This window comes from Pteropus vampyrus, unplaced genomic scaffold, assembly GCF_000151845.1.
Source record: "Pteropus vampyrus isolate Shadow unplaced genomic scaffold, Pvam_2.0 Scaffold159, whole genome shotgun sequence".
Lineage (NCBI taxonomy): Eukaryota > Metazoa > Chordata > Mammalia > Chiroptera > Pteropodidae > Pteropus > Pteropus vampyrus.
Window position 1 is genome coordinate 1,647,612 of NW_011888940.1, and position 12,709 is coordinate 1,660,320.

Genomic DNA, 12,709 nt, shown 5'->3' on the forward strand with positions numbered 1-12,709 from the left:
TGGTAGCTCTCTTCTGAATTTTTTGAGGACTCTCCATACTGATTTTCCTAACAGCTGCCCCAGTTTACCTCCAGCATTATGCGAGGGTTCCCTTTATTCCACACCTCTCCAACACTTGCCATTTCTTGTCTTATTGATAATAGCCATTCTAACAGGTGTGAGCTGATAGCTCATTGTGGTTTTGATTTGCATTTCCCTCATAGCTAGTGAAGTTGAGCAGCTTGTCATATATCTATTGGCTATGTGTACGTCTTCTTTGGAAAATTGTCCATTCAGGTCCTCTGCCCATTTTTTAATCAGATATTGTTTTGTTATTGTTGTTGAGTTGTTTGAGTTCTTTAGATGTTTTATACATTAGCCCCTTATTGGAGGTATTGTTTGCAGATTATCTTCTCCTCCTTGGTTGGTTGCCTTTTTTGATGGTTTCTTTTGCTGCGCAGAGCTTTTTAGTTTGGTGTAGTCCTCCTGAATTTTTTGTTTTAGGTCTGGTGCCTTTGAGGTCAAGTTCACAAAAACTCCTCTGAGACTAAGGTCCATTAGTTTAGTGCCTTTGTTTTTTTCTGTGTATTTTATTGTTTCAGGCCTTATATTCAAGTCTTTAATCCATTTGAGTTACTTTTTGTGTATGGTATCAGAATGCAGTCTAGTTTCATTCGTTTGTATGTGTCTTTCCAGTTTTCCCAACACCATCTATTGAAGTGATTCTTCCTTTCTCCATTGTGTTTTTGGCTTTTTTGTCAAAAATTAGTTGCCCATATATGTTTGGGTTTATTTTTGGGCTCTCAATTCTGTTCCATTAGTCTGTGGGTCTGTTTGTCTGTGAATACCATACTGTTTTGGTTATTGTAGCTTTGTAGTATAGTTTGGAATCATGGAGTATGATACCTTTGGTTTTGTTCTTTTTTCCCAGAATTGCTTTGTTTTTTTTGTGGTTCCATACCAGTTTGAGTATTTTTTGTTCTATTTCTGTGATAAATGTCATTGGGATTTTGATGGGGATTGCATTAAATCTTCATATTGCTTTAGGTAATATGGCTTTTTCTAACTAATTCTTCCAATCCATGAATTCTGAATATCTTTTCATTTCTTTGTCTTATTCTATTTCTGTCAACAATTTCTTGTAATTGTCAGTGTACAGTTATAAATGGGATTTTTTTTTCATTTCTCTTTCTGATATTTTGTTAATATATATGAACACAGTATTTTGTATATTGATTTGCATCCTGCAACTTCACTGTATCTGTTTATTGTTTCTAATAGTCTTTTAGGGGAGTCTAGGGTTTTCTGTACTTAGAATCATGTCATCTGCAAATAGTGACAGTTTTACTTCTTCATTTTCAATTTGAATGCTTTTTATTTCTTTTTCTTGCCTGATTGCTCTTGCTAGGAGTTCTGGTACTATGCTGAATAACAGTGGGCATCCTTGCCTTATAGGATAAGCTTCAGTTTTCCACCATTGAGTATGATATTAGCTGAGGGTTTGTCACAGATGGTCTTTATTATGTTGAGGTGCTTTCCTTCTAACTCAGGGATCTTCATCCCTTGGACTGTGGACCAGTACTGGTCCATGGCCTGTTAGGGACCGGGCTGCACAGCAGGAGGTGAGTGGCAGGCCAGCAAGGAAAGAAAGCTTCATTTGTCTCTGCAGCTGCTCCCCAGCACTATGATCACTATCTCAGCTCCACTTCAGATCATCAGGCATTAGATTCTCATAGGAGCACTGGTCCCTGGTGCCCACAAGGTTGGGGACTGCTGTTTTAACCCATTTTATTGAGTGCTTTTAATCATAAATCAATGTCATATTTTCTCAGATGCTTTTTCTGCATCTGTTGAGATGATCATGTGGTTTTTATCTTTTATTTAGTTAATTTGGTATATCACATTGATTGATTTGTGGATGTCGAGCTATCCTTGCATCCCTGGAATGAATTGCACTTGATGCATGAAGATCCTTTTAATGTATTGTATTTACATTGCTTATATTTTGTTTAGGATTTTTGCATCTATGTTCGTTAGAGATATTGGCCTGTAATTTCCTTTTTTTGTGTGTTGTTCATGCTTAGTTTTGGTATCAGAGTAATTTTGGCCTTGTAAAATGAGTTGGGAAGTATTTCCTCCTCGGTTTTTTGAAGGAGGTGGAGAAGGATTGGTGTTAAATCTTTGAATGTTTGGTCAATTTAGCAGCGAAGCCATCTGGTTCTGGACTTTTTTTTTTGGTTGGGGGGTTGATTAGTGTTTGAATTCACTTTCTAGTGATGGATCTATTTAAGTGTTTCATTTCTTTGTGGTTCAGTCTAGGAAGGTTATGTATTTCTAATAATTTGTCCACTTATAGGTTATTGAATTTGACGGCATATAGCCTTTTATAGTATTCTTGTATAATCCTTTGTATTTCTGTGGTATTCATTGTTACTTCTCTTTCATTTCTGATTTTATTTATTTGAGTCTTTCTTCTTTTTTCCTTAGTGAGTCTAGCTAGAGTTTTGTCAATTTTACTTATCTTTTTAAAGAATAAGCTCTTCGTTTTGTTAATTTTTTTCTTTTGTCTTTTTGTTCTCTATTTCATTTATTTCCACTATGATTTTTATTATTTCCTTTTTTCTACGTACTTTGAGCTTCATTTGCTCTTCTTTCTCTTGTTCTTTAAGGTGTAATATTAGATCATTTATTTGAGATTTTTCTTGTTTCTTGAGGTAGGCCTGCAATGCCATACAATTCTAAGTACTGCTTTTCTGCATCCCTGAAATTTTGGTATGTCATACTTTCATTTTCATGTGTCTCTATGTATATTTTGATTTCTTTCATGTCTTCTTTGGCCTAATAGCTTTTTAGTAGCATGTGGTTTAATTTCCACATAGTTGAGGTTTTTTTTCAGCTTTCTTCTTGTTCTTAATTTCCAATTTCATAACATTGTGGTCAGAAAATATGCTTGATATGATTTCAGTCTTCTTAAATTCGTTGAGACTTTTTTTGTGCCTCAACATATGGTCTGTCCTTGAGAGTGTTTCACGTGTACTTGAGAAGAATTTGTGTGCTGTTGTTTGGGAATGGAAAGTTCTATAAATATTGATTATGTTCATTTGAGCTAATGTGTCGTTTAATGACGATATTTCCTTATCGACTTCATGTCTGAATGTTCTGTCCATTGCTATACATGGGATATAATTGTATTTTTGTCAGTTTCTCCCTATAGGTCTGTTAGTGTTTGTTTTGTATATTTTGGTGCTCTCAAGTTGGGTGCATATATACGGATAAGTGTTATGTCTTCCTGGTGAATTGTTCATTTTATCATTATAAAATGTCCATCTTTATCTCTTGTTAGTTTTTTTTATCTTGAAATCTTTTGTCTGATGGAAATGCTGCTATACCCACTGTTCTCTGGATGCCCTTAGCTTCAAGTATCATCTTCCTCCCCTTCACTTGAGGGCCTATGTTTGTCTTTGGAGCTGAGATGAGTCTCCTGCAGGCAACATGTAGTTGGATCTTGTTTTTTAATTCATCATGCTACTCTGTGCCTTTTCACTTGTGCGTCAGTCCATTTACATTTGGAGTGATTAGTGTTAGATGAAGACTTACCACAGCCATGTTATCTTTTGTTTTCTGGTTGCTCGATATCTCTGTTGTTTCTTTTCTCTTGTAATTGTCTGCTATTTTAGTTCGGTGATTTTCAAAGTTTTTTTTCCCCTCTGTTTTATCTTTTTTTTATGTTTTGTGCCTCAGCTCCGAATTTATCTTTTGTGGTTACCATTAGGTTTGTGTAAAATGTGTCATACATAAAATAGTACTTTTTTTCTGAGTGCCTCTTGTCTGCATTCACTCAGACCCACTAAGTCCTTTTCCTACCCTTTATGATTTTGTTGTCACAAATTGTCACTTTTTATGTTGTGTATGTTACCAAATTGCAATAGGTATAGTTATTTTTAACACCCCCCCCATTCCCTTTAACCTTTATGTTATAATTGTTTAATAACCTAATCTGAAGTAGATTTGCAGTTTCCTGCCTCTGTCTTTTAATCATCTTACTCAGAGTTTTGCATACTTTTGTCTTTTTGTTTCTGGTAGAGGAGCTCCTTACAACATTTCTTATAGTGCAAGTTTTGTGGTGGTAAATTTGCTCAGCTTTTGTTTGTCTGGGAAAGCCTTTATTTCTCCTTCGTATCAAAGGGCAACTTTGCTGGGTATGTTATCCTTGGCTGGTGGTTCTTCTCTTTCAATATTTTGAATATTTCTTTCCAATCTCTCTTGTTTTGTAATGTTTCTGCTAAAACATCTGATAATTATCTAATGGGTTCCTTTTATAGGTTATAGTCTTATTTCCCCCTGGCTGCCTTGAGAATTCTTTCTTTGTCATTAATTTTTGGCAGTTTGAATAAAATATGTCTTGGAGAAGGTCTTTTTGCATTGATATGATTAGATAGTCGTGTTAGCTTCCTCTGTTCTCTAGTTTTTTCTATAGGCTCGGGTAGTTTTCATTAGTTCTTTCTTTAAGTAGGCGCTCCGTTCCCTTCTGCCTTTCTCCTCCTGGTCTGCCTGTCTTCCTCGGGTTGCTCTTTCTAATGCGGTTCTCGTGGAGTTCTCGTAGAGCTTGCTTGCTCTCACGCGCATTCTTCCTCCCCAGTCCCCAACTCTTAGTTCTTACTCTTCTTCCTCTCGGGCCATTTCTTGGTTTCTGTCTTTGAGTTGGCTAATTTTCTCCTCCGTCTGGACTGCTCTGTTTCTAGTGGTCTATAATGCATTCCTCGTTTCATTTATTGAGTTCTTCAGCTTCAGAATTTCTGTTTGGTTCTTTTTTATGGTTTCAGTCTCTTTGATTTAGTACTCCTTTTGTTCATTAACTTTATTTCTGAGTTCATTAATTTTATTCCTTGAGTTTCTTCATCAATGCAATCTTGAATTCTCTGTCATTTAAATCACAGCCTTCCCCGACTTTGAGTTTGGTTTCTGGAGACTTTTCATTTTCTTTCTGTGCTTCCAGGTTACCTTGGTTGTTCTTGGTATTGGATGAATTGTTCCTCTGACTGCACTTTTGAAGTAATGATTTCTTTTCTTATTTATATACTGTTTTCCTCGCAAGGATTCAGTAGGTTAATGGGCAGTGCACTTTCTTTTGTCGTCCAGTAGATGGCGCCCTAGCGCAAGTTGAGGGAAATGCCATGCCCTCCCTGCAATGGTGGGTGTCCTCTCTGTGACCAGCTTGCCTCAGTTCCGTGGCACCATCCCTGTGGTGGGGGAGTGTGGTGAGTGGTGGACAGCTGGATTTTCGAGAACCCAGATTGCCTCTTTTCCCCTCCGTGTTGGGTTTTTCCGCACTCTGCTGGTGCACGTGGGGCAGAGATCCACGTTTGTGATCCTGCAGCTCCTTCCCCTTCCAGTAATGGCGCTTGGCACCTCTGTTTTGTTTACAGCTTCTGGCCACATCTACTCAGTTCTGCCGTGCTGCGGATGGGTGTCAGGGAGAGGCCCTTCCTGGGAGGGAAACTGCTTGTGCCCCAGTTAGGCTCCAGGCCCTAGTGGGAGGGCTGCAGGCTGACTCCCTGCTGTGGTGCTCGCGGGAGCTGAGCAGAGCCCAGAACGGTCCGCAGCTCCTCCCAGCCAGGGTCCCTGGTCGTTCTGGTCGGCCTCCTTCAGATGTCCTGCCAAGTAGATCTTCAGGCGCGTTTGTGTGTGGAGCCCGGGATCCTTTGTCAAGTTATAATGGTCGGATTTATTGTAAATTTAAGGGGAGAAAGAAGGAGTCTTCTCACTTTGTCATGATGCTCACGACTCCACGTGTTATATTTTAGTCGTTTAATTACCTTATTCGATCTCTGCTATATATATATGATACTGATGAACAATCGTCTTTTCTTGTCCTCTAGAAGGCCATCATTCTTGCCTTTCCTGACGACTTTGACTGTTTATCTCATTCTTCTTCTGGACTCTGCTTTGTTGGTTAGGTTTTAAAGGGTAAAGTTTCTTAGGATTCTGTCCTACATTTAGAGAACCAGGCACTGTCACTACTCAGACATTGCTCGTGGGGAGTGAATACTGGTTCCAGCCCTCTGGGGACAGTATATATTATATTATATTTATATAATGTATTTAATATTTAATTGTATATAACATATATGTATTATATATTATATAATATGCTTTTAATAATATATATTAAAATTACTAATGTATATTCTCACTTCTGGGAATGTACCCTTTAGATATATTTACATATTTCATAATGATGTCTGTACAGGGTTATTCACATGAGTATTGTATGTAATAGCAAAAGATTTGGAGATTATTCACACTACTCTGAAAAGTTTATTAACATTTTTCTCTCTTTTTCTATTCATATTTGTATCTACATGAGGCTAGATTTTCTTCATATGTGTCAGCCAAAAGGCAGATTGCAACAGAGTGAGAAGAGCCCAAACATCCCTTCATAAATAGTGGATTGGTTAAGTAAATTATGATAGAGTAATACAGTAGAATATTATGCAGTTGAAAAAGAATAGAAAGATAGTATTTATATGGAAAATCATGGAAAAATCACTGCAATTAAAAAGGAAAAGAGGAAGGTGCAGAACATATTATATATCACTTTTTGTGTAAAGGAAAGAGAATAAGATTATATAGTTGTATTCGCTTATATTGCTGTAAAGGAACTCTGGAAGGAAAAAGAAGAAACTAACACATTACCCCAAGGAGCAGCGTACAGACTGCACAGATGACAGACAGGAGTGTGATGAGACTGTCGCATACCTCTTTAATCTATTTGATTTTTGGTATATGAAAATACTACCTGCTTAATTCAATTTTTAAAATGTCTTCTACTGTAACTTAAACCTAGTTTTCACACAGCATGAGTTCATACTTTGTAGTTAAAAACCACTGGCCTACAGAATAACTTTCCGTAACATACTGTGTGTAAAGCCTTTTGTCTCCTTAGGTTCACACTTTGCCACTTCTAGCTTCATACTTTACAAGACTGAATTTCTTGGAGTTCTTCTCACCCATGGCCCTGTGTCATATTTGTGTATGTTTTACCTATGTCTTCTTCATAGTCATCCGTTAGGAATCAGTTTGTCATCTTCTCTGGGAAGCCATCCTCTACGTCTATGGCTGAGTTAGGTGATTCTCTCATAATACATTGTGTATTTGTCTGTTATTGCTCTTGTCATATTGCATTGTAATGATCAGCTCCTTTATATTATCTACACATAGACATTCAGAGGTTTGCTTTAGTTTTTTTTCTTTTTAAAGATTTGCTTTAATTTCTTTCTTTCTTTCTTTCTTGTAACGGTCTTTGCCTGTAGTGTAGGAGTCATCCCTCAGATAGCTTACAGTCTTTAATGGAAACAGACATGCAGAAATATAACTGACACAAAACAGAATGTAATAAGTGAGATAATGGGCAAGGTCACGGGCCCGATAATGCCCCCAGATGGAGACATTTTAACAGGGCCTGTTTAGGAGCAGCAAATAAGGTGCTCTGTGCTGAAGCAAATACAGCTTCAGCACAGAGGAATTATGGCTCAAGGTGAATAGGGAAGGAAAGGAAGAACAGGGACAGATTGCGAGAGGCCTTACATTCCAGTCTAAGTAATTTAAATAGTATCTTATAAGCAGACTTGGACTAGTGAATATTTTGAACAAGGAATCAACCTGATGTGTTTTAGGATGATTACTTTTATGCTTTCTGTAGGGTGGTTTGGAAAAGGAAGAGATGAGGAACAGGGCACCTGTTAAGATATTTTATACTGTAAACTACAGTGTCAGGTGTGGGATCAAAAAAGGAATAGCCAGCGATACAGTTCATTCAATCTTCTGTTTATTTCAGTAAACATTTTATGGGTACCAAACCTTGAGGAGTTCATACTTTGACAGTCATATGTTTGTCTATAATAGATGATTAGATGTATAAGTTCCTTAAGGATTACCTTATTTTGATCTCTTGAATTTAGCACAGTTGGTGATCATATTAGGCACTCAATAATGTAGAGGCATCAGTGGAATAGTACTGGTTAAAAGCCAGGTTTAAATCCTGGCTCTACCATGGTTGCCTGAGTCCAGTGTAGTAAAGTTACTAAACCTATGTAAATTATAATTTTCTCATCTATAAAATGCAGCATTAGTCAGCTTGGGCTGCCATAAGAAAATACCATAGACTAGGCGGCTTGAACAACAGAAACTTATTTCTCACAGTTCTGGAGGCTGGGAAGTCTGAGATCATGGTTAGATTCTGGCGAGGACTCTCTCCCTGGCATGCAGACAGCACCGTCTCATTGTCTTTGCGGTGGGGAGAGACAGAATAAGCTCTCTGGTGTTTCGTCTTATAAGGGCACTAATCACATCATGAGGGCTCCACCCTCGTGACCTCATCTAGACCCAATTAACTCCCAAGGGCCCCATCTTCACATTCCATCACAGTGGGGGTTAGGGATTCAACGTATGAGTTTTGGGGGAGACACAAACATTTAGTCCATAGCACTGTTTTGTATAGTGGTTATGAAAATTAAATAATTATGGACAGCATTTAGCACTGTGCCTCTAACATAAGAAGTCATGTGTTTAACCTGTTATCATTATTACCATTTGGACTTGGCATTACATTTTGCATATGGGGTAATGGAGGAAAACGAGAAACGATTTGGTGATTTTGTTCTTTATTGTTGGAGAATATGTGATAACAATGACGAAGAGAAGTGTAGGAAAAAAGAGCAGGATCGTGGGCCGCTGTGGGAGAGGCTTCCTTCCCCCCGTTAAGAGAGACGGGGAGATGATGCAAGTGTCAGGCTTATAGGGGTAGCCTGAGTCTGTGAGAGTGGAAGGAAAGAGAACCTTGAACGTTCTTTATTTGCATGTGGGTTTCAAATGCAGTTCTTAATGTGTTTTTATTCAAGTCTTTATTTTCTTTTCATTGATCAGGTTGGGTTTTTTATGAGCCTGGGAGAGCAGAAGTGCCATTTAGATCTTTATCCACAAATAATACTAAATTTACTTTGCTGGATTTTGAAAAGTTTCATGTCAGACATTTTGAGTCTTAGAGATATTTAGAGATTTTTAAATTGGAGTGTTATCTATTGCTATCCTCCAGCTTTTAGATTTAGGCTTTCCTCTCAAGTAAATGAATCAAGGCCTTAATTTTATTAGCCTTTCTAGAACTATTAAGAATCTCTAACTCTTTTACTTTGGGCAATAATTGTCTCCACATTTACTTTATAGAGTCCTCTTTGGTGGAGCCCACAGGCCGCGAGGAAGCGCAGGATTCATAAGATGGCGGGCGGGTGAGTCACTGAGAATTTGGGCTGGAACTTGGGGAAAAAAGTGGTAGTGGTTGCTCCTTAATAATAGGAATAAGATTTGAACTATAAATTTGGACAGTACATTGTCTTGGTGAAGTCTCTAAAGACAACATAATGGTTTTGAGTTTTTTTAATGTGAATTTTATTGATTTATATTGCATAGCTATGGTGCCATTTATACTATGATTTTATCAAAATTCACACAGTGACTCGGCACACAGTGGAAGGTTTGGAGTTTGGGGCCAAAACGGAGCAGACAGTTTGTCCCAGAGTGTATCTTTTCTTTGGCGATAGTGGTCAGATACATCATTAAATTGTGGTTTAGGGCTTTTCTTTTTCGTTTTAATAACAGAATTTTAATAAACACTATTTTACTTGAGATAAGAAGACAAGTATGCTTCTGGAACCACTGAAATCAAACTTGAGAGAAAGAAAATTAGAAAACTCATGGGGAGATAGTCTAATGAATATTAACATACAATGATCAGGTGACATTTTCACTCCAAAGAAACGTTATCTCTGCCCAAGATCAACTTTTTTATAATTTTATGAACTCAAAGCTGTGATTTTAGACAGTAAAATCATTATATCAGCCATGATATAAATAAAGGGGAAAAGGCAGTAGCAAATTGAAATCACGAAAGCAGTGGAGCCACATAAAAAGAGAAAAGCATAGGGCCTGCATCTGTGGCCCGTGTGTATCTTTCTCAACGTAAAAATAACCGTAAATTGACATACTGGTTTGCTGATGAACTTACTAATTTTCTATGAGTACGTGTGGTAGTATACGTTAGATGAGACTGATTGGAAGTATCATTATGAAGCAGAGACAGTTTGTCCCTAGGTCCTGTTTACTGATCTTTTTCTTGTTCCGTCAGCCTTCTCATTCAGTGGTCACTCTCCAGAGGCCTTTCCCTGTCTTTTCACTGCCAGATGAGTCCCCGTTACTTTTGGACGGTGATAGGTTATCTCTGAAAGATCAATAGACACACTAATGGCAGATTATTTGACATTTAATTTGGGCTTTTGAAAATCCAAACAATTTCCTTATGGTAAAACTTCAGATACTGACGTCTGTCAGGGTGCGGGGGGGATATTTTTAGAGAAGAGAGTTTTTTGACCCCACTCCTTCAGTCACGACCTGTTGCCAGGTAGGAAGGGCATTGCCGCCGCTGCAGGCCTGTCCCATGCTAGCGTCTGGCATCCGTGCCAGGCCCTTGATCCGCACGGCGCTGTTTGATCTCATCGTGAGCTGTGAGATCAGCGTTCTCATTCACGTTTTACCAAAAGGGAACTGAAACAGGCACAGAGAGTTGAGGTGACCTTCCCAAAGAGGTCACAGTGGAGGCACATATTAAAACCAGGACTTTGACTCCAAAGCTTTTCCCTTTACCCCCAGACCAGCATTTCACAGTTGTTTTACTTCGTTTTGCCCGCACTTTCTTTTGGAGAACACGCAATATCTTGCTCCCAAGAACTCCACACATGCTGTGTAGAGATGGTCCCCCAGCCCTCTTTCCGGTCACCGCACTAGGCTCTGCTGCTTGTGGTCAGTCAGTCTCACCGGAACCTTTCGTTGTGTTTTTGCCTCATTAGCAGAGCTGACTGACAACTACAGCGTTCATCTCTAAACACTGAGTTAGGGTTTGTTGTTTAAGCCGATTGGCCAGCTCTGCAGTTTGTACTTAGAGTAAGGTAGCATTGGTGAGTTATGTGGGAACTGTAATGTTTGGGAATCACCCCAGCAAGAATTAAGTTTCTTGTTGTTGACACTTGAACAGATGTATTTAGTATTACAAACACTTTGAAAATGTTCATTTAACAAAGAGTTATGAAGTGCTTACTACGTGCCGGGGCTGTGCTAGATTTTATACTAAGTAGGAGGTTTCTACCCTCCATGAGGTGATAATTTAGAAGGGAGACAAACGTGAGGTGGCTTTGAAAATACACTGCAGTAATGACAGGAATGGAGGAGTGTAGAGGAAAAGGGGGGACACTGAGGAAGGAACAGTTAACTGCTTGGGGGACTCAGAGAAAGATTCAGAGAAGTAGCTTAAACTGAAGCTTGAGCGTATTCGTGATTATAAGAAAATTCATGGTGTGCTTACACACACCGCGCACACAGCGTTTGCACAGACAGCACTTCCCTCACGTGTAAATGCAGTGTTAAGCTCGAACACTCAGCCTCTTCTCTTTCCCCCTAAATCATACGTAATTACGTATATTATCCCCTGGTAGCTTTTAGAAGGCTTCTCATGCAGCCGCTCATTTATTTCCCTTTATTTTTCTGTTCGCCAGCTCCTAAGTTCCTCTGGTGTTTGGAAGCGCGTGGACTGATTTCTGGGCGGTCCGGGGAAGTCAGCCTTGCGTCGATCGCTCTGTTCTGCATTCTTTACAGCGTGAGGTAGAGAGCGAGGGGTCACAGTGGTGGCGGGAGATGATGGCAAGAGGAGAGTAGTGGAACTCGGTAGCTGACTGCTTTATCATTTTTCCTGTCTCACGGATGGTTCTCTTCTGTTGAGAATAATTTAAGGACTGAAAGTGTGACTTGCTGTGTTCTTGGGCTGAAAATGAAGTTAGAGGTTGGTCGTCTGGGGGAAAACACTGTATTCAGTGGTATATTATTTTCTGGCCATTGTGATTATAAGGCTTTGCGTTCCCCTATGATTAAGTTTTCCTATACATGTTTATCTCTGTCTCTCACGTGTGGTTCTCACAGGCACACTGGCAGATGTTACAGCAATTCAGCTCACTCGAGAAGCTACATGATTGCACAGACAGAGCCCTGCCTCAGAAGTTAGGAGAGCTGAGTTCTGGTCCTACCTCTGCCTCTAATTAATTGTTCTCTGCCTTTGTACTAGTCATTTAATCTGTTAGGTCTCAGTTACTTACACTTTAAATAATGGGATAGGGTAATGCTCTCTGAGGTGTTGCTCACCTCAAAACTTCTATCATTTTAATATTGACAGGGTATTTATTCAACTGCCACATTTTTACCGAGTGCTTCCCACATTTCAGGCCCTGTGCTAGATGCAGTCAAAAAGAGACTTGGAGGATAGACATGTAGATCAATGGAAGAGACTCTAGAATCCAGAAATAAACCCATACATCTCTGGTCAATTGATTTTTGATGGAGATGGCCAGACCATTCAATGGGAAAGAATAGTCTTCAACAAATGATTCTGAGACAAGTGGATTTCTGCACGCAAGAGAGTGAACTTGGACCCCTACTTCACACTCTATAAAAGAATAAATTGACTCAGAGAATATAAATGTAAGAGCTAACACTATGAACACTTAGAAGAAAATGGGTGAATCTTTGTGACCTTGGGTTGGACAGGGCTCTTTAGACCTCAAAAGCACAAGCAGCCAGTGAAAAATTGATAAAGTAGACTTCATCCAAATTAAGATTTTTATGTGTCGAAGAA

At 38.9% G+C, this 12,709-nt stretch overlaps 1 protein-coding gene across 7 annotated transcripts in view; it reads left to right on the forward strand.

Annotated features, from left to right (window-relative positions):
* AKT3 (AKT serine/threonine kinase 3) overlaps nt 1-12,709 on the forward strand; it is a 282,574-nt gene that overhangs the window by 57,614 nt on the left and 212,251 nt on the right. For 5 of the 7 annotated variants that reach the window (XM_023536572.1, XM_023536569.1, XM_023536571.1 and 2 more), the window contains one exon: nt 9,202-9,263. The exons of the other annotated variants lie outside the window; for them this stretch is intronic. In XM_023536572.1, coding sequence (XP_023392340.1) covers nt 9,202-9,263 — 62 coding nt within the window. The remainder of the gene's footprint in view (nt 1-9,201; nt 9,264-12,709) is intronic. 7 annotated transcript variants of the gene reach the window in all.